The sequence below is a fragment of the Lissotriton vulgaris genome, chromosome 4_1, assembly GCF_964263255.1.
Source record: "Lissotriton vulgaris chromosome 4_1, aLisVul1.2, whole genome shotgun sequence".
NCBI classification, from domain to species: Eukaryota; Metazoa; Chordata; class Amphibia; order Caudata; family Salamandridae; genus Lissotriton; species Lissotriton vulgaris.
In genome coordinates this window covers 61,363,098-61,385,470 of record NC_141691.1, presented here as the reverse complement: position 1 = coordinate 61,385,470, position 22,373 = coordinate 61,363,098, and the positions used below count along the sequence as shown (strand labels likewise).

The following is a 22,373-nucleotide window of genomic DNA, read 5'->3' as shown; positions in this document are numbered from 1 at the left end:
AGATGTTTGAGGCATTGTCTGTCTGGATGACCTGGCCGGCCGCAGCCGGAGATCTTGTCTTTTTCCTGCTAACAATGTCCATTCGGATTTATGGGTTCTTTGACCTCATTCAACAACATGCATTCAACCCAAACAAACTGAAGGGCCACTGACCTCTTTGATGAACTTTATATTCATCCCAGTCAATGTTTCATACGTTGTTGAAACTTCAAGGAATTTCGATAAAGGTACTCATCGTGCATGTGTGAGAAGTACTCTGCAGAAAGGCAACTCCAAGTTTTTCACTTCACCTTCAGTAATAATCATAGGTCCTGATTTAGCGTTTGTCAGAGAGGGTACTCTGTCACAAATGCTAAGGGGTACCCTCTCCGCCAAACTGGGGTTTCGCCCCCCTCATTTAAAGGTGGGCGGAATTGAAGTATGGTAGTGGCTGTGAGTACTCTGTCCCAATCGGAGGTTTGGCCCATTTGACCACCCGCCTAATTTAGAGAGGGAGACAAATAGCCAGTTTTCAGTATCCGTGTCATGGAAAGTAAAGAATTGTACATTTTTATCATCAAAAACACCATCCCAGTTTGGGATTTTGTTTTTGAAATAAAAGAAATATTGAAGGTTTATGTTTGGCTCCACCATATTGATGGATCAGTTTATGAAACTTTCAATACATTGACAGGAACCGCCATGACCGGAGTTCCTGCCAGTGCAAGAGATGTCAGCTGGGAGGGTTGAAATCTCTAAATTCAGCAGGCAGAGACCGCTTGGTGTGGCAGTGGTAAAGTACTCTGCTATGCTGATGGTACATATTCCTTCCACTGTGCCCTAAAAGAGGCCCTTATACATCCTCCGTCCAATTTGTCTCCACTGCCATGTTATTTCATGGATTAGATACAAGATCAGATGCCTGGCCGAAAAAGAATTTCATCAATTTAGGAATCTCCCATAATCATCTAAGATGGAGGGGTCAATGAGACCCATCATTTGGAAATCCCAAACTAATGCATCACTTCCATTTTTAACAGAGTAAAAGCCTCTTTGCGTTACCAATAGCTTACATTTTGGGTCTGTTCACATGATGATGTTGGCTCCTATAAGCTATGGAATTCCCGGGGACAAATTAGTTCTTCACTTGGATTGAGATTTCTTTTTGCTTTACTCTTATCTGACCATCATGCATATTGACTCACTTGTTTCCCTAACATAACGTCCCTGTACTTCTTGCCCATATTTAAAAACCTTTAAAAGCTATTTTCTGATTTGCATAGAGCATGCCTATGCAGCCATAAAGTTCAAGGCATTCAGTTGCCTGATGTGGTCCGTAAGGCTGGGTACCAAAATCTCATCTCCCAGCTGCATCACGCACAGCTGTGAGGCCTTCGTCCGCTGTCTTGCCATCTGTTGGACAGGCCACGTGAAGGGCTTGCTTCCTCCCCGCATGACAGGGCCCGAGCCCCGGTCCCCCAGATGTTACCCACAGAAGCAACCCGCAACCCGTCCCAGGCGGGACTCCTGCCCCCGGACATCTCTGTGTCATGTGGTCGAATCCCTTCCAGCTCCCTCGGCCGGCCCGGCCGCCATCTTGGACACTGCACCACGAGGCCGCGTGGCCTCAGATCGACCCTAACCCTGGGCCTGGCCAGGCCCCGACATCCCGGCACCACCATCCACCCAGGAGGTGAACGGCCCACTTGGCAGGTCAATGGGAGAAAGAAGTGTCGATGGCTCTCCCCCGCCAGGTGCAGATCGCACCCAGCTCCCCCGGGCGCTGGCTCCACCCCCCTGCTGGGTGTCTGGACTCCCTCATCCCGGACCTCCCGACCTCCAAGTGCGAGGGTCCGGACATCAAAGGGCGCCAGACCTATAACTGGGGCAGCTCCAGAGCAGGAAGGCAGTTGTATCCTGGAGTCGAGAGACACCGCGACGAACTCATCCCTGACGGACTACTGGCGCTGCCGTAGTCCTGCCTTGCGAACGATTGTCCTGCCTGCTGGCGCTGCCGCAACCTTCTGAATCCTTCAATTTCGTCGGGACCTGCTGGCACTGCCGCGGACCGTTGTAACTACCATCTTCACCGGGACCTGCTGGCACCGCCGCGGACCGTCGTCTCCTTCGATCATCTCGGGACCTGCTGGCTCCGCCGCGGCCCGACCATCTAGAACGCCGAGCTCGAGGATTGTGAGCTATCCATCGTATCATCACATCTACCAGATTGGTAACAAGACTGTCCCGCTACCCCCTTCCCATCCAAGAGACTAAAATTCGAGGGGACCCCTGAGTCCAGACCTCCTTGTACCATTCTACCGTACTTCAAGATTGCTTATAAAGAACGTTAAACCTTATCTTTGTGTGGTGTACGTTTGTGGGGGGGAAGTTACTCGTCTGTACGATCGCTGGAGACGGCTCTCCCCGGAGACCTCTCCCCTTGTCCTCGGCCGACCCTCCCGGTCCGTCTAACATTGGTGGCCAGCGGCGCGATCCGAATCAACGCGTAATCGTACAGAGAGTAGCTCACCCCACGACAAAACCACAATGACAACCAAAGAAAGCGGATCCACCGAGAAATTCCAGATGGAGTAATTGGAAGAGTACAGCCATCGTGAGCTGAAACAATTCTGCATTGAATTAGGCATTGCTACCACCGGTCTGAGTACTAAAGACGATTTCAAACACGCCATTGAGTCATGGGCAGAAACCGGGGCCGTCAGACCCCCGGACCAAAATGTTGCAGCATCAGAGAGGAACACCACGGCTCCCGAGGAGCGAAGAACGGGTCTCTCGCAGGAAGAGATCCAAGAGAGAGAAAAAAACAGACTTCATGAGTTAGAAATGGCCCGGCTCAAAATGGAAGGTGAACTCAAATTAGCCGAACAAAAACTGAACCTAGAACATCTGCGGCTCCGAGAAGAACGGGAAGAAAAACAGAGACAGAGAGAACTCGAAGAAAAGAGACTAGCGTATGACCACGAGCGCAAACTAGCAGAAATAGACTTACGGAAGCAGAACAAAGAACTGGGGGTGCCCGAGCAACCGCGCACCCCAGGAGCGACAGAAAAGAAAGTACACATCCCCAAGGATGTCGTTCGAGAGTATTTCCGAGATGACGACATACAACAGTGGTTCAAGGCCTACGAGATCGCCATGACCTCCCACCGGATCGATCGAAGTGACTGGGGAGCCGGTCTATGGGGGAGGTTCGTCAATGAAGGCCGCGATGCCCTGTTACAGCTCCCAGACCATCTGATGACCTCCTATGACCACATGAAGGCTGCCCTCCTCACACGATATGGGCTCACACCCGAAATGTACCGCCAGCGGTTCCGAGACTGCACCCGGATCCCGGGTACAACTTGGGTGGAATATGTAAACTATTTCAGCCGAGCCTTCGAGGGGTGGATCAAGGGAAGCCATGTAACAACATACGAGCAACTTTTTAATCTCATGGTGTGGGAACACCTCTCTAACAACTGCTTCGTCGAGCTCAGGCAGCACCTCCTCGACAGTAAATTGACGGACCCACGGCAGCTCGCCGCCGAGGCTGACCGGTGGGAGATCACCCGAGTAGGCCGGAGCGGGCCGCACGAACAGCACCGGAACAACCAAGGTCAGCACCGTCCCCGAGGAGGAGGAGGAGGCCAGGGACGAGGAAGAGACACCGCCCCGGCCGCCCCCGCTGCCAACACACCGCCCCCGGCCAACCGGGGCAACCCCCCAGTGCGCCCGGGGTACCGAGCCAATGTCACGTGTCACCGATGCCAGCGATTCGGCCACTACGCAAGTGACCCGAACTGTCCACAGTACCAGACTCCGAGACCCCGCCAGGTAGCTGCCGCCGCCCTGGGGGGAGAACAGATCTCTGAAGAACAGGAGGAATGCGAGCAAGAACAACTAGAATGGGAACCGGCCGCCATGGTGCTAGCGTGCCTAGGGGGAAGAGACATGGTCCCGCGGGCTCCCCTACCCGCCAACACCAGAAAATATAGTCAGTGGGTGAACATTAATGGGCGCAGGGCCGAAGCCCTACGTGACACAGGAGCCAGTGTGACGGCCGTCCGCTGTCACCTGGTGACACCGGAACAGATCCTGCCGAACATTCTCTGCCCCGTCCGTTCAGCCGACAATTCGGAGAGTCTCTGTCGGATGGCCTGCGTCCCCTTCGAATGGGGAGGAGTCTCCGGCATGCTGAAGGTGACGGTCCGAGATGATGCCCCCGTGGACTGTCTCCTGGGGAATGATCTTGAGAGTTCCCCGTGGGCCGCCGTAGAGAGAAGAGAGCACCTGGGGATGTTGGGCCTCCCGGACTGGGCGTGCACCCGGGCCATGGCGGCCCGTACCATCCCCCGACCCGAAGAACCCGAATGGCCAGCACCTCCTCCCCCGGTCGCTCCAGTAGAAGACACCGACCCGACCGATCCCCCAGGGCCAACTCCCGAAGGGCTTGCTCAGCCCCAGGACCTTCCCAGCCTGGCTCAGTGGTGACAGGAAGGGGGGCCCACCCAGGAACAGTTCCGTCAAGAGCAGAAGACCTGTCCCTCCCTCGAGGGACTCTGCCAGCAAGCCCTCGCCCAGAGCGCAGGGGACACCTCCGGAGCCCATTGGATCTATTGGGACAACGACCTGTTGTACAGTGAACAGAGAATCGTGGAGTTAGGGGCCAGTCGAGTACTAGTGGTGCCCCTCCGCTTTAGAGACTTCTTGCTAAACCTGGCCCACGATGTCCCCCTGGCTGGACACCTGGGACAAGACAAAACCTACAGTCGCCTGGTGACCCACTTTTTCTGGCCCAAGATGAGAAACGACGTCCTTAACCACTGCCGTTCCTGCCCCACGTGCCAGGCCACGGGAAGAGCGGCCGCAAACTTAAAGCACCTCTGCAACCCTTCCCAGTTGTCACCACCCCGTTCGAGAGGGTGGGAATAGACATTGTGGGGCCCCTGGACCCCCGTACAGCACAAGGACATCGGTTCATCCTGGTACTGGTGGACCACGCCACCCGTTATCCCGAGGCTGTTCCCCTGCGAACTGTGACAGCCCCGGTGGTCGGCCGGGCCTTGATGGGGATCTTCTCCCAGGTGGGCTTCCCCCGAGAAGTCGTCAGCGACCGAGGCACAAACTTTATTTCAAAATATATGAAATCCCTCTGGCAACAGTGCGGGGTCACCTACCGATTCACGACCCCCTATCACCCTCAAGGAAACGGACTAGTTGAGCGGTTCAACCGCACGCTCAAAGGGATGATTGGGGGGTTGGAAGAGCCCCTCCGTCGCCAGTGGGACGTGCTACTGCCGTGCCTCCTCTTCGCGTATCGAGAAGTCCCCCAGAAGTCCCTCGGCTTCAGCCCGTTCGAGCTCTTATACGGACACCATGTGCGAGGGCCCCTCAGCCTAGTCAAAGAAGGTTGGGAGATGCCCCCCCTAAAGACCCCTCCAGATGTCTTCAAGTACCTCCTGACCCTACGCAATCAGACCAGGCGATTCAGAGAAATGGCGAAAGCGAACCTTGAGGCCAGTCAGGAGGACATGAAGAAGTGGTACGATCAAAATGCCTCCTCCGTCGAATTCGAACCTGGCCAACAAGTGTGGGTGATGTCCCCCACTGAACCATGTGCCTTACAGGACAAGTGGACGGGGCCCTTCAAAGTGGTCGAGCGCAAGAGCCCCGTCACCTATCTCATCGATATGGAATCTGCACGGAACCCCCTCCGGGTCCTCCACGCCAATAGACTCAAACCCCACTTTGTGCGCTCAGAGCTCAGCCTCCTGATGGCTACAGACAGCGGAGCAGAAGAAGACTCCGAGCCCCTCCCTGATCTCCTAAAGACCCGGGAGAAAGATGGTTCCGTGGACGGGGTCCGACTCTCCGAAGCCCTCACCCCGGAACAGCGCCAAGGCTGCCGGGACCTCCTGCAGCAGTTTGCGACCCTGTTTTCTCTCACCCCAGGGGTCACCCCCTGGTGCTTGCACGACGTGGACACTGGGGACAGTCCCCCTATCCGACATCGGGCGTACCGCGTACCAGATCGGGTACGGGCCTGCATCCAAGAGGAGGTGTCCAAGATGCTCCCGCTCGGGGTCATCGAGCCCTCAGACAGCCCCTGGGCCAGCCCAGTGGTACTGGTCCCCAAAGCTGCCGCCCCCGGCATCACGCCTGAGCTCCGGTTCTGCGTCGACTACCGGGGCTTGAACGCTGTCACCAGAACCGACGCCCATCCCATCCCCCGAGCGGATGAACTGATCGACCGCATGGGAGCTGCTCGCTACCTCAGCATCTTCGACCTGACAGCGGGCTACTGGCAGATCGGCTCACACCCCGGGCTCAAGAACGATCCGCCTTTTCCACCCCTGATGGCCACTACCACTTCAAGGTCATGCCATTCGGCATGAAGAATGCCCCCGCTACTTTTCAGCGTCTGGTGAACCAGGTCTTGGCGGGACTCGAGGAATTCAGCGCCGCCTACCTGGACGATATCGCTGTGTACAGCCGCCACTGGCCCGACCACCTCCACCACCTCCGAGAGGTCCTGCAGGCCCTCCAACGGGCTGGCCTCACGATCAAGGCCAGCAAATGCCAAATTGGTCAGGGGTCCGTGACCTATCTCGGACACCAGGTGGGAAGCGGTCTGGTAGCCCCTCTTCAACTCAAGATCGCTGCCATCCAGTCCTGGCAGCCCCCCATCATGCAGACCGAGGTCCGCGCCTTCTTGGGGCTCACAGGCTACTACCGGCGGTTCGTGAGGGACTATGGCAGCATTGTGGGGCCCCTCACGGAACTCACATCCAAAAACCACCCAAAGAAGGTCAACTGGACCCCAGACTGTCAAGCGGCCTTCGAGAAGCTGAAGGCCGCCATGTGCACTGCCCCTGTGCTCCAGGCCCCCGACTACAGTCGGGAATTCATCGTCCAAACGGATGCCTCCGACCATGGCATTGGGGCAGTCCTCTCCCAGTTGAACCCCGAAGGACTTGACCAACCAGTGGCCTTCATCAGCAGACGTCTCCTGGCCCGGGAACAACGCTGGAGCACCATCGAGAGGGAGGCCTTCGCAGTGGTGTGGGCCCTCAAAAAGCTCCGGCCTTACCTCTTCGGTACCCACTTCCGGGTGCAGACAGATCATCGACCCCTGCAGTGGCTAATGCAGATGCGGGGGGAAAATCCTAAACTACTACGTTGGTCCATCTCCCTGCAGGGGATGGACTTCACTGTGGAACATCGACCTGGCCAAGACCACGCCAACGCAGCTGGCCTGTCACGCTTTTTCCGCCTCGATGAGGAGAGTCCCCAAGAGGATGGGTGACTCTCCCCGCCTTCAGCTGGGGGGGACGCATGTTGGACAGGCCACGTGAAGGGCTTGCTTCCTCCCCGCATGACAGGGCCCGAGCCCCGGTCCCCCAGATGTTACCCACAGAAGCAACCCGCAACCCGTCCCAGGCGGGACTCCTGCCCCCGGACATCTGTGTCATGTGGTCGAATCCCTTCCAGCTCCCTCGGCCGGCCCGGCCGCCATCTTGGACACTGCACCACGAGGCCGCGTGGCCTCAGATCGACCCTAACCCTGGGCCTGGCCAGGCCCCGACATCCCGGCACCACCATCCACCCAGGAGGTGAACGGCCCACTTGGCAGGTCAATGGGAGAAAGAAGTGTCGATGGCTCTCCCCCGCCAGGTGCCGATCGCACCCAGCTCCCCCGGGCGCTGGCTCCACCCCCCTGCTGGGTGTCTGGACTCCCTCATCCCGGACCTCCCGACCTCCAAGTGCGAGGGTCCGGACATCAAAGGGCGCCAGACCTATAACTGGGGCAGCTCCAGAGCAGGAAGGCAGTTGTATCCTGGAGTCGAGAGACACCGCGACAAACTCATCCCTGACGGACTACTGGCGCTGCCGTAGTCCTGCCTTGCGAACGATTGTCCTGCCTGCTGGCGCTGCCGCAACCTTCTGAATCCTTCAACCTCGTCGGGACCTGCTGGCACTGCCGCGGACCGTTGTAACTACCATCTTCACCGGGACCGGCTGGCACCGCCGCGGACCGTCGTCACCTTCGATCATCTCGGGACCTGCTGGCTCCGCCGCGGCCCGACCATCTAGAACGCCGAGCTCGAGGATTGTGAGCTATCCATCGTATCATCACATCTACCAGATTGGTAACAAGACTGTCCCGCTACCCCCTTCCCATCCAAGAGACTAAAATTCGAGGGGACCCCTGAGTCCAGACCTCCTTGTACCATTCTACCGTACTTCAAGATTGCTTATAAAGAACGTTAAACCTTATCTTTGTGTGGTGTACGTCTGTGGGGGGGAAGTTACTCGTCTGTACGATCGCTGGAGACGGCTCTCCCCGGAGACCTCTCCCCTTGTCCTCGGCCGACCCTCCCGGTCCGTCTAACACCATCACTATGTTACTTTCCTGTTTTGTTGATGGCATTTCTATATTGCACACTCTGCCATTCGTGTGGCCTCATAGTGCAGTCAGAGGGATCTTACACACAGCAGACGTAGTTGGTTTGTGATGATATGTTTTGGATATCATGTTGTAGTCCATTTCGTCCTTGGGTGTTTTTATTTTTTTTTAGTTTGAGCTTTCGGTATGTGGTTTTGTTGTCGGAAGGTCTGGCCCGATCGCTTTACCTATTTCTTGGGTCAGTAAAATGCCCTTTACCCAGTACTTGTGTGTGTAAGGCATCTCCTGGTCGCCAGTGCTAAAGGGAGCCCATTGATAGCTTACAGTATGCCATATCAATTCTGTTTCACTCTGTAGGAATTGTTCTGCCTTATTTGCTCTAATTAATGTTTGCATAGGCTGTACTTTATTGACAAGTGCCTTTCTGTGCACCTTCCATTCAACCCGCCCTGCTGCAGGCAGACTGCTAAAAACTGTGTTCCTCTACGACACAACACAGTGTAGCAAATTTGCACATTTTCTTCCATTCAAAGGTTGGTGTCCCTCTACATGTGGTGTAGAAGCTTTTTACAATTAAAATGAAAATACATTAATATTAGTTGCTCTACTTTTGAATCCACACATGCATTTTATAATGATGAGGACAATTGAGATTTATAAAGCGCCCACATTTAATTTCTTCTTAAAGATGGACGTCTCTGATGTGACACAAAGTTGCAATGGTAGCTTATTCCATGCGATCGGCCCAAGATCAGAAAAGGATCTGGCTCCAGTCCTGGTGCACCAGATTTTTGGAATTCTGATGGGCTGACCGTAAATTCCTGGGTGGGACACAAGCACAACTCCTCCTCCTCAAGTAAACTGCTCCTTTGTCATGTAAGACTTTATGGACCGGGGTTTTAAAAAGAGCCTTCTTTTTAATTGGAAGCCAGTGCAGGGCTTTCAAATACCAGGTCATATGAGTGTGGAGAAAATTTGAGAAGAATTTGTGCTGCCGCATTCTGTACCTCTTGAAATCCACGGAGCAGGTAATCTGGACGACCCAGGTAAAGTGCGTTGCCATAGTCAAGGCTGGAAGATATTAGTGCTTGAATCAGTTTTCTTCGCATCATCGGATAGGAGAGGTAGGAACTTTTTCAAGGATCGTAACAGCCCAAAACGGGACCCAGTTAGAAAATGTATTTGACTGGAAGATGAGAGCAGCGTCCATTTTAGCTCCTAAATTATTTACCGTACTCTATTAAGGGCCAGGGAGAAGCCTGGACATCCTTCAAAGGTCTGGTGGTACAGGGCCAAAAAACTAAATCTCCATTTTGTCAGGGTTACATTTTAGTTGGTTAGTGGTCAGCCAGGTTTTAATAGCGTCTCCATCAAGTTCTTCACCTTTTTCACGAGTGAAAAGAAGTTTGGTGTCATTGGCATAGGATTTTACCTTCAACCCCAAAGTCTCAGTTAATACTGCCAGGGGACTTAGATAATCAATAATTAACATAGGGCTGAGTGCCAAACCTTGGGGGAGTCCGAGAGAAGGTGTCCACACATTTTGCCTTCTATCAGTTAAGAAGGAGGTCAGCCATTCAGGACTGATCCATTAATACTACTCGATTGAAGATGAGCCAGCAGTTCCTCATGGGAAACCGTGTCAGAGGCCGCAGATAGATCCAACATAATCCAGACCGCCTTACCCCCTTCATCTAACATGCCCCTAATATGTTCGACCATCTCAAGGAAGACCGTCTCTGTGCTGCTGCCAGTTCTGTAACCCGACTCACTCGGGTGCTGAAACTCATTAGTTTCCAGGTTTCCTGCAATTTGAAGATTTACAAATTTTTCTAAAACTTTAGAAATGGCAGGAAGAAGAGAAATGGGCCGATCATTTTTACTGGATTTTGGGATCAGGTGTAGGTTGTTTGAGTAGAGGCAGAATTTTAACATGTTTCCACTGGGCCAGCACCATTCCAGTAGACAGTGATGTATTCAGAACACGGTTAGCGATAGGATTAATAGCAGATACTGCTTTAGCAAGTAAGCTGGGAGTGCAAGGGTCCGCTGGCGTGCCCGATTTAAGACCCTTAATGGCCACTAGTGATTCTTCCATAGATATAGTTGGGAGTTGCAAAGGATAGTAGGATTATCAAAAGCAGGCTTGCTAGCTTCCCCTTGAGGTACCACCTCCAGAGGAATAGCTGCAGCCTGGGAGACAGTAAGCAGGCTAGCTAGGATAGAGGTAATTCTGCTGTGGAAATAAGAGGCCAGTAGTTCACACCATCCAGCTGTGTGTTGTCAGACTCTAGCAGCAGCATCTGGATTCATAAACCTTTTTACAATTTTAAAAATGTCTTTAGATTTATTGCCGGATTCTTTAATCCTAGTCTCAAAAAATGCTTTTGTGCTAGGTGCATCTGTGAATAATAGTTTTTTAGGGCAAGCTTACAGGTGTGCTTGTCATCCAGGTTGTAACTTTTTCACCATTTTTTTTTTCAAATTGGTGTTTACAATCTTTTTTTACAGTCCTAGCGTTCCCAGTGAACCAGGGGGCCGACTGTTCGGTTCTGCAGGAACTGGATGAGGAGTCCACATGGAACTTTTGCAATTAAACCAATTTCATTATGATGTATTAAAGTGTGTATCTTGGCTTACGTTTAACTGTGCCTCAATTAGGCCCCAAAGCCATCTTCTTTAAAATGGATGGTGAATCATGACTCTGGTTCTGTGTTTATACTTCTTGCCTCCCACTACGTTCAGCAAGACGTACAGGTGTGTGCAGGTTCTAAATGGTGTTGACTTGACATGAAATTGACACACAAAGGTCCGTAATAGCTCAAAGTTGGGGTGTGTTGCAGTTGTGTCCGACAATCCATGATGCTAACGTGACTTGGTCACAAGGTGTGCCTCTGCCGTGCTCTGTGGTTTTTCGGTTTGATGTTGCGGTTCAGTGAACATCAAACGTGGTCCTTCTTTTAGTGTAAAGGCAGGTTCCAACTTCAACAGGACAGATCAACAAATTATTTGTTGGCCTTGTGATTCTAAGCACGAGAGACTTTATTTTGCATTGCAATTGTAATGAGTGGTGTGGTAGCAGGATGTCGTGGACTAAATATCGCCTGACAAAAATACTGTGTCCTAAATATCGCCTCAATTTCACATGTCCTCACTAATGTTCATCCTTTCCAGGCACTGCTGCCACATGGAGGCGATGATCCCCAAGTGATTGAGAAGTCAGAGAGGATGACCCAAATAAAGATAATGTATGAAGAATCTGAAACTGGGCAGATGGCCTGGGCGCTGTGGAGGCAGAAGGACATAGCCATTGTTAGAGACGCACTGAAGCAGAGCTGCTTGTTCACCGCCATCCAGGACATTAGTGAGTTTAAGGCACAATATCATCTATGAGCTGACCTTCCTTCAGAGGTCCAAGTGAGAGACATCCATCTCTTAGGGCTCTCTATATACTGCTCTTACAGTGCCCCGGCTGTTGGTTTGGCCAGCCTCTTTCCCAGGCCTTGCAATTAGTTCTATTGCAGAACAGATGTATGCACAAGTTTTGTTCTCCGCTTACCACCCCTAGCAGATGATTCTACCATCTCATGAACTATGGGCACAGAACAGCACCATCAGCTTCAAAGGTGATCCTTCCAGAAAACTATTTAAATCCCTCTATTATGTCTCTGTTATGACATATTTCTGGTTTCCTTCATAGGTTATAATGTTGAAGAGAGTAAGATGAGCATCCAGACCAAGGAGAGGTACGCTGGAGCAGGTGGTGGTCATCGGGTAGGAGTCTGCTTGGGAAAGGGATGTGCGATGGTGAAGTACCAATCTCTGCGGTATTGAAGGATGAGTTCGAAGTTGCATGGGTTTAGACATAGGATACACGTCCATAGCAGGTTAGGAGGTCTAATTCAAGAGGTAATTTTACATGAGCTGCTGCTGTCTGATGAACCTTGTGGCAAGGATCTCTCAACCATGCCACCTATCCTTTGACTTTATGGACAATACACTAGACAAGAAAGAATATGAACTGGAACAAAGTATGAACTACAATGGAGATATGAATAGTGTGGGACCAAAGACATATCTTGATATCAAGCCAGCGGCACAGCAAGATCATTTTAGGTGACTGCCTAGGGCACCGTCAGATGGAGAGAGGGCCCCACCTTGGAGCTACTGGCATAGAAATGGCACCATTGTCATGGGAGGTGGCATGAATATGTATTTTTTTCCTATGGCTCCAAAATACCACTCCTGCTGGGATCAAGTAGATTCTAGTAAATTGAAATAGGCAAGGTGGTTCTCAGCTGTACCAATTTCTAGATGTCAATCTCTTCCAAAACATTTTTGTTAATATACTTTTATAGTTAGATTTTTCCAACTGCCCATTGACAAAGCTCAACTATTTTTCTGTGACCCAAGTTCAACAGTGCCATGACCTCGCCAACCTATTTTCCACATTACCAAGGGCCTCATTGCAAGTGACCCTGTCTTGGAAGTGAAGGAGTGGTAATTCCTGATACTTCCAGTTAATAATACTGAGGGTCCATTAACTCTGAGGGGAACAGAATTAAAGGCATTCTGGGTTGAAGCCACACAATCGCCCGAGTAATGAGCAATGTATGGATTATTCAATTTCCCATTCTTCTGGTACTTACTCCTGCTCCCCTTTAGTTTCACTTGGAGATTTTGGCAGCCGTAATCTCCAGGGGAACATGCTCGGTCTGCAGTAATCTCAAAGAACTAATAATGACCATGGGGCTGGTAAAAAGGGTCACCGACCCCCCTCAAGCGTGTCAGGCCTCTCGTAACGAGGCCCAAGTGTAATATTTATGTATTTGAGGTTTTCACTAGAAGGCACCATGCTTATTGTAATGACAGAGACCTTTACTGTTCGAGACATTCCAAACAAGAGTTTAATGTACAAGTCAGAGCTCTCTACAATCTGAGACAATTCGTAAGAGAACGCTGAGTAAACAATTACAAACGTATAGTAAAGGAGGAGCCTAGAGAGAGAGAAGGAGGATACGTTCCCATGGAGGAGTGCAGTCTATGCAGAATTCATGTTGCGGGCAGAATTCCACCTCCCATGACATTGGCATTATTCTTCAGTAACGCCGCATATGAGACATTGGGCGGCCGATTTGGAGTACCTTAGAAGCTTTCCATGGGGCCATTCCCTGTGGTCATTTTTCTAAATCGGAGGCTCCTGATGGTTCATCATGTGGACCATGAAGGAACTTTGACAGAGATTGAGACTTCCTGCTCCCCTCCGCCAGGCCCAAGCCGCTACTACTTCTGGCATTCGAGAAGATTCCTCGGCTTGGCATGGAGCACTCAGTCTGCACCAGAAGACACCATGCACCTGTCCAGACCTAAACAGACACAGCACATACGAAGCCCAGAGGCCTTGTTGTCATCTAGCCCTGGGACCTCCCAAACTCAGCCTTCCCTGAAGGCCCCCTTTTGACCATGACTGCCACTATAGCCAGCGTAGAGGGGAAAGAGTCTGGGATGGACCAAACAAGCAGGTGAAATACTCAAAGTTCTGCCAACTCTAGAAGCAACAGAGTTAGGAGTAAAATCTGAGAAGTCTCTCCAGTCTAAGGAGAACAATCGAAGCACCATGAAGTGTAAACCCTAGTGAGAACTAAACAGCCAGGTAGAGTTTAAAAATAGAAACCCCCAGAGAGAAAATATGTATGCAGGATTTATTAATTCTTAAGTAATTGAAAACCCAGGGACAGAAAAAAAATGGTATTGAAACATCATATGAAATTAAATTCCTAGGGCCCAAGACTGCAAGGAATGAAAACAAAAGGAAAAACCTGTCACTAAAAACCCAAAAGAGTAAAACAGCTCCATAATTAAAACACTGTTTAGTGAAAGTCATTGAGCTTGAGGGTCCATCGACGTGAGACACTGAAACCACTACATGAATAAAAACTATTGGCTGACAATCCCAAGGAGTGAGTAAAGTCTCTCAGGACTGACTGAAATCTGAGCAAAGTGATTGAGGCTCAAACACTGAGGATCTGATGAGCCCTTCTCACTGCTCCTCAACATAGGCCAGATTCACCAAACTAATTGCATTTGTAACTTCCATTTACACACACAAATGAAGTTTTTATGAGGATAAATTATGTTTGTCATTCACAATACGTATATTTAAATGTCTAAATAAATGTTCTCACTCATGCTTCTCCCAGTGGGGGCGGGTACGCTATGTAGGTCAGGAACCCCTAGTAAAGTTTGGAAAACCCATATTCGAAGTTTTGTGAGAAGTTATCCAGTTCCTGTTTCCACTGTGAAAATGGTCAGAGATTTTTCCAGGGTAGGTAATGAGAAAAGAGCACTCACAAACCTGGCGAGAAAGTAGGGGAAGGAGTCTCTCCACGAGTAAAAAATGTATAGCTTTTTGTGGAGAAAGTAAAATAGTGTGAAGCTGTGGCAAGCTTGATAGACCCCATGCTGGAGTGACTCCTACTGTGCAGAAAGATGTGAAGTCACATGTCCAGTTGTGGATAACTGTGGCAGGGCAGGCTTTGATGAGGTTTAATTTTGGTAGATGCACCTTTTAAGCTACCCTGGCACGAGGACAGTGACCTGGTCTTATGTCTCATGCTGAGGCTTGTTTATCTATGATATGCCTCTGTTTTATTCATTCCAGATCCTGGGAGCTGGAGTTCCTTTCCCCGAAGGAGTTCGAGCACTGGTGCTCTGTCCTGTGTGACATCACTGCAACGCAGACGTCCACCTGCAACAAAGCTGGAGCAAAATCAAAAAAGCACTGTTCGGCCTCTGGCACCATACTGCACTGCCTGGAGTATCTGAACCAGCACGGTGAGCTCCCGCTGACTGTACAGAGTCCTGGAGGATGTGTAGAATGATGAGCTGCCCCTGATGGCACAGCATCCTGGAGAATGTGTAGTATGATGAGCTGCCCCTGATGGCACAGCATCCTGGAGGATGTGTAGTATGATGAGATGCCCCTACTGGCACAGCATTCTGGAGAATGTGTAGTATGATGAGCTGACCCGGATGGCACAGCGGTACAAAAGGGGGTGGTGATGGACAGAGCATCTGAATCAATCAAACACTCACACCCAGTCAAAAGATCTGGGTTTGATCCATCACCGTTCTATAGCCCACTCTGCCACCCCAGTTCAGACATGGCTATATGCAAATCAGTCTGACCCTGTGCCTCATGGGAACAGTCCAGCCCGAACTGGAACTGCCAAGCCATGTCTTCCCAGGACCGGAAACAAGCTTCCGAGGACCGGTTTCTGGCATTCCAGCCGTCTTCAGCCCGGCTTGCTTGAATCCAGTGGCAAAGTGAGCAAGGGACTCACGTCTGAGCATACCCTGCCACACTTATGGAGAATGTGTAGCATGATGAGCTGCCCCTGATGGCACAGCATCCTGGAGAATGTGTAGTATAATGAGCTGCCCCTGATGGCACAGCATCCTGGAGAATGTATAGCATGATGAGCTGCCCCTGACGGCATCGCATCCTGTAGGAAGGAGGGCAGGAGTGCAGCACATTGAGCTGCCACAGACCACACAGCATCCTTCAGGATAGGTGGGCAGGAGTGCAGCACAGTGAGCTGCCACAGATGGTGCACCGTCCTTCAGGATGGGAAGGTGGGAGTGCAGCACGGTGAGCTGCAACAGACGGTGCACTTTCCTTCACGATGGGTGGGCAGGATTGCAGCACGGTGAGCTGCCCCTGACTGCACTGCATTCTTTAGGATGGGTGGATAGGAGAGCAGCACATTGAGCTGCCACTGACAGCACAGCGTCCTTCAGGATAGGTGGGCGGAGTGCAGCACGGTGATCTGCCACTGACAGCACATCGTCCTTCAGGTTAGGTGGGCAGGAGTGCAGCACAGTGAGCTGCCACAGATGGTGCACCGTCCTTCAGGATGGGTAGGCGGGAGTGCAGCATGATGAGCTGCCATAGACGGTGCCGCGGCCTGTAGAATGGGTGGGCGGGAGTGCAGCACAGTGAGCTTCCATAGATGGCGCCCCATCCTTCAGAATTGGTGGGCGGGAGTGCATCACGATGAGCTGCCACAGACGGTACACTTTCCTTCACGATGGGTGGGTGGGAGTGCAGCACGGTGAGCTGCCCCTGATGGCACTGCATTCTTTAGGATGGGTGGATAGGAGAGCAGCACAGTGAGCTGCCACTGATAGCGGAGCGTCCTTCAGGATGGGTGGGCAGGACTGCACCATGGTGAACTGTCAAAGATGGCACAGCATCCTTCAGGGTGTGTGGATGGGAGTGCAGCATGGTGAGCTGCCACAGACGTCGCAGCGTCCTGTGGGATGGGTGGGCAGGAGTAAAGCACGGTGACTTGCCACAGACGTCGCAGCGTCAAGTGGGATGGGTGGGCAGGAGTGACGCACGGTGAGCTGCCACAGAGGTTGCAGCGTCCTGTGGGATGGGTGGGCAGAAGTGCAGCACGGTGAGCTGCCACAGATGTCGCAGCGTCCTGTAGGGTGGGTGGGCAGGAGTGCAGCACGGTGAGCTGCTACAGACGTCACAGCGTCCTGTAGGATGGGTGGGCGGGAGTGCAGCACGGTGAGCTGCCACAGACGATTCAGCGTCCTGTAGGATGGGTGGGCGGGAGCGCAGCACGGTGAGCTGCCACTGACTTCGCAGCATCCTGTAGGATGGGTGGGCAGGAGCGCCGCACGGTGAGCTGCCACAGACGTCGCAGCGTCCTGTAGGATGGGTGGGTGGGCGGGAGCGCAGCACGGTGAGCTGCCACAGACGTTGCAACGTCATGTGGGATGGGTAGGCAGGAGTGACGCACGGTGAGCTGCCACAGAGGTTGCAGCGTCCTGTGGGATGGGTGGGCAGAAGTGCAGCACGGTGAGCTGCCACAGATGTCGCAGCGTCCTGTAGGGTGGGTGGGCAGGAGTGCAGCACGATGAGCTGCTACAGACGTCGCAGCGTCCTGTAGGATGGGTGGGCAGGAGTGCAGCACGGTGAGCTGCCACAGACGTCGCAGCGTCCTGTAGGGTGGGTGGGCAGGAGTGCAGCACGGTGAGCTGCCACACACTTCGCAGCATCCTGTAGGATGGGTGGGCGGGAGCGCAGAACGGTGAGCTGCCACAGACGTCGCAGCGTCCTGTGGGATGGGTGGGCAGGAGCGCCGCACGGTGAGCTGCCACAGACGTCGCAGCGTCCTGTAGGATGGGTGGGTGGTGGGCGGGAGCGCCGCACGGTGAGCTGCCACAGACGTCGCAGCGTCCTGTAGGATGGGTGGGTGGTGGGCGGGAGCGCAGCACGGTGAGCTGCCACAGACTTCGCAGCGTCCTGTGGGATGGGTGCATGGGAGTGCATGCAGCATTGAAGAGTTCATCTTCTGGTTGTTTGTAGGCAGGATTTTCCCTAAAAGTCCAACTTTGTCCACATGGCTATCACTTCTTATATTGCCTCTGATAATGGATTATGTGTCTGTTTTCTATTTCCTTTTATTGACTGATGTGTCGTAAGGCCTTTTGATGCTTCCTTTAATGTTGCTGGCATGGGTTCCTACTTGATGGTTTCTTCTTCTCCGGCAGCCCTGACGACGAATGGAATCTATCGGCAGTGCAGCACGAAGTCTAGGCTAGAAGATCTGCTGGCCTATTTGAGAAAAGAGGCTCACAAACCAACCTTGAAGCTGACCAAATACACCGAGCATGAAGTGGCTGGGGCCCTGAAACACCTTTTGCGGGAAATGGACCCTGGAGACTTGTTCACAGATGAGCACCTCACCCAGTGGATGAGGGCAACAGGTGAGCAGCATTTGAGCTCAGTTAATGTCCCTCATTACGAGTCAGGGAGTGATTGGGTGGACATCGCGCACAAAAAATTCTGCTTGCTGCTAGGATTCAGTAATGTGCAAGATTCCCTTCGGTAGGAAGCTGGTTCTTTATATAGTGGACCAATAAGAGGTCCAGGCAAACCCCGCAGGAATTATAGAGGCACAAATGACACCCCAAAGGCTCTCTATTGTGGTAGTGTGGGCGAGCAGTTAGGCATATCCGAGCATTTATTGGACACGCGCAGGCAGTAAGTCAGACACACACTCAAAAAAGAAATCCAACACCTATTTATACAAATAACACATACATTTTTTTATTTAAGTTTAGATACCAAGATGATCGGAATCAGCTAAGTACTTTTAGAATTATGAATTTTTCCAGTTTTCCAAAGTTGCTAGTGCCGTTTTTGAGACCGGTAAGGTTCTCCTATGGGGGAAAAACATGTACTGAATTCTAGCACTTGATGGCAATTTACTGGACTGTTCTCCGGGACTTAAAGTGAAGTATCGGGCCATGTCTAAGGTGTAGGAAGCTGGCTCTGTATATACTATACCAAAGTGAGTTATATTGTGCACAGAGTCCAGTGGAACCCCAAAGGTAGGCAGAGGTAAAGTTAGATAGCACCTCACTCTCTATCTGTGGATGTGTGGTCGAGCAGTAAGGCAGTATCAGAGACAGTGTTAACCATTTGTTGTACACACTCAGTCAGCAAATGAATTCACACACTCAAAGACTGAATTTCAGACCAATTGTTTTTGTACAGAAAATATTCTTTTAGTTATTTTATTTCCTAGAACAAAGCAAGCCGGGCACATGTCAGTGATAAATACGTTGCAGTAAATATACAGCCAGCACGAGCGTGAAGCACCAAAGGTGAAGGTCCAGAATCCGTTTCCAATGCCATCACGACACCCAGCGAGGCTGCGAAGCAGGGCAGTGGAGGACCCCCGATCCCGCAGAGTCGCGTCTCGAAAGAGGTGCAGCAGCGCGAGCAGCCCAGAAGTGGGAGGACGGCGGCCTTCAGCAGACAAGCACCGGGTGTCCGGAGAAGCAGAGAGTGCTTGTGGTGGCACCCCAGCCTTTGAAGAAGCGTTTGAGGTCCGCAGCTGTCTGAAGAGGTGAGCGAGAAGCCCCGGCACAGGGAGCCGGGCCAGAGGACCTCATGGGTGACAGCATCTACACACTGGCCCGGGGCTGGGCCGGATCACGGTTCCCGAGGGCCTGCGAGGAGGCTGGCGGGCCACGGCAGCCTGAACACAAGATGTTCTGTAACAGCGGAGCCCCCAGTGAGACTAAATTGCCTAACACAGGCCACGATCGGCCCGCAAGACTCGGGCGTGGCTTGGGAGCCCTGATCCTCAGTAGGAGAATATTCTGGAGCGGCCCAGGGTTTGGAGAGAGTGGCGCTCGCTTGGACTAGGGGATGATTTGTTAGTGCCCCTCATCTGGAGTACTGCAACGCCCCACAACCATGCACCTACATAGTGGGGCCCTGGGGAGAGACCGGCCCGATCTCAAGCCGGAGGAGAGCGACTGCTCGGGCGAAGCTTGGCCCTGCCGCCGAAGGTCGTGTTCGTGTGGGCCATGGCCGGGGGGGAGAGGCGACTTCCTAGAAGATGGTCGAGTTGTGACGCGGTGCCGTCAGGCCCTTCAACACAACAGGCTGTATAAATAAAGAGGTGCCGGCGAGTCCCCCGAACGACTCCCTGATCGAGGCAAAAACAGTAACTCTCCCAAGTCATCTAGGCATGGGGCAACTCCCGCAATAACTAAAGCACCAGCCTTCTCTCAAGAGCAGCTCCCAGTTGGCAGTGCTTGACTTTGCACCGAGCTGAAGACGCTGCAGTTCGACACAGGGAGGGGACAGAGCAGGGAGATTCTTAGCTCATAAGCTACGAGCGCAGAGCCAGGCATCCACTATTGATTAAGTGACCGCCCCAGTGGAGAGGAGATGGTTACCGATCTGCGCATTGCCAAAACATTTCGCCAATTTTATGCAGACCTTTATACTGCGCAAGATCTTTCTTTGCCGGCCCAAACACAATATCTACAGTTAATCCCCAACTCTACAGTCACCTCTGACCAGGTGGAAGAGATCGCAGCCCTGATTAGAATCGAGAAGGTAATCTTGGCTATTGCCAAGCTTAAGCCACTAAAATCCCCAGGACCGGATGGCTTCACCGCAGCATTCTACAAAGCTTTCTGTCCCATACTTTATCCCGTCCTCACTAGAGTGTATAACGCTGTGGGGACATCATCTGCCCTTCCCAAGTCAATGCTGGGAGCATCAGTGATTGTAATCGCCGAAGGCTGGGAAAGACAGGCGTCAATGCGCCTCATACAGGCCTATCTACCTCCTCAATGTTGATTTTAAGCTGTTTACAGGGTTCCTCGAGTCTTGATTGTCGCCACTACTGCCTGGGCTGAGTGACCCAGACCAGTCGGGGTTTGTGCCTGTTCGCTTATGTGCGGACAACACAAAACGCATACTCCATATAATCGACAAAGCACAGCATTTTGATGCAGAGCGCTTGCTCCTGTCCATGTACGCAGAGAAAGCGTTCGACAGAGTGAACTGGTCATATTTAAAGGTGACGTTGCAGCACTTCGGCCTTCCTGAGAGATTTATCACCTTGGTCTACAGTGGGTATACGAACCCTGTAGACACGTTCCCGTAAACAGATACATCTCTCCTCAGTTTCTCATACAGAGAGGGACCCCACAGGGCAGCCCGCTCTCCCCCTTGCTTTTTGCCCTATACATGGAGCCAATGGCTCAATGTATTCGGGACAACCCGCTTGTCTCTGGCATCCGCTTTGGAGGGGATACACACACACTCAGTATGTATGCAGACAATATTATGGTGACACTAGAAAACCCCCAGATCTCTGGCCTGGATGTACTGTTGGAAATGTAACGCCTCTCCCAAGCTGCAGGATTAAAAAAAAAAATGTTCACAAATCACAGGTTCGAAATCTTACCTTGAAACCCTCCACACTTAGCTCCTTAAGAAGTGCGCTTCCTATACAATGGGCTACAGTGGCGATCCCCTATCTGGGGATTCAACTTTCAGCATCAGTACACGACACCATAAAGCTCACTACTTCGACAGCAGATCAGGGAAGACTTACGACGTTGGAGACCATATGCGCTGTCTTAGTTTGGCCAGATAGCATCCATCAAAATGTCTATACTGCCAAAGATCCTATTTCTATTCCAGACCATCCCTCTGGAACCTCCCCAGGACATGTTGCAAACACTTCAGTGAGAGCCAGAATCCTTTATCTGGGCGGGTAAGAGGCCCAGACTGTGGCGCTACTTAGGTTATAGGCCTCCGGGGGAGGGTGGGTCTGGGGATCCCAAATCTACAGGATTAACACTGGGTGGCCTATATTAAGACCTTCGTGGAGTGTTCACGCCTGGAGTCCGAAAAGCATTGGCTTTTCATTGGCAGGGCACTAACAAGGTTGACATTATGGCAGATACCTTTCCTGGCAAAGGCGACCAGATGTAAGAACCTCTATCTCTCATGCGTAACACGGGCTCCTCTTAATGGTTGGGACAAAATAGCGGTCAAACGGAACCTCACTACCTTTCTGACCCCCTGACTCCTATTGTCGTCAACAGTTCCTTTTCCCCGGGATGGACGTAAAGGCCTTTCCACAGGGGATGAGTGTAGATCAATCGGGCACTTCTTTGACAAAGAAGGCCCGCTCTCTTTCGAGGATTTCCGTAGCGAGCAGGGACTCCCCAAGTTAGAACGCCTTACCAACAGATACGGCACTGGGTCATGCACCCAGAGGTCCACTCACTAGCGTAGCATCGCCTAAACGAATTGGAAACGTGGCTACTATCGAAAACGGACGAAGGCCATCTCATATTGCAGTTATACTGTCTAATGAGACAGGCCCCACCATCTCACAAGACACAGAGCAAGAGATGGGAACTTGAATTGGAGCGTGCTCTCACCCAGAAAGAATAGCAAGACATCTACTACAGGGCCAAACATACTGTGCGCAACGTGGCCAGTGTGAAGACCGCTACCAAAATAGCAACGTACTGATACTACACTCCTGTTCGCCTCCACAGATGCAACCCATTAAAAGATCCTTTGTTTTGGCGCGGGTGTGGCTTACCTGGTACCCTGACCCATGTACCGTGGGATTGCCCT

At 52.0% G+C, this 22,373-nt stretch overlaps 1 protein-coding gene across 5 annotated transcripts in view; it reads left to right on the top strand.

Moving 5' to 3' along the window:
* Nucleotides 1–22,373, top strand: part of LOC147718360 (arf-GAP with Rho-GAP domain, ANK repeat and PH domain-containing protein 1-like) — a 525,400-nt gene that overhangs the window by 439,459 nt on the left and 63,568 nt on the right. For 4 of the 5 annotated variants that reach the window (XM_086918310.1, XM_086918312.1, XM_086918311.1 and 1 more), the window contains 4 exons: nt 11,564–11,753; nt 12,090–12,135; nt 15,051–15,223; nt 17,957–18,172. In XM_086918310.1, the coding sequence (XP_086774436.1) occupies nt 11,564–11,753; nt 12,090–12,135; nt 15,051–15,223; nt 17,957–18,172 (625 nt within the window). Of the gene's footprint in view, nt 1–11,563; nt 11,754–12,089; nt 12,164–15,050; nt 15,224–17,956; nt 18,173–22,373 lie in introns of all 5 variants that reach the window. The other variant, XR_015295285.1, reaches the window with a different exon arrangement.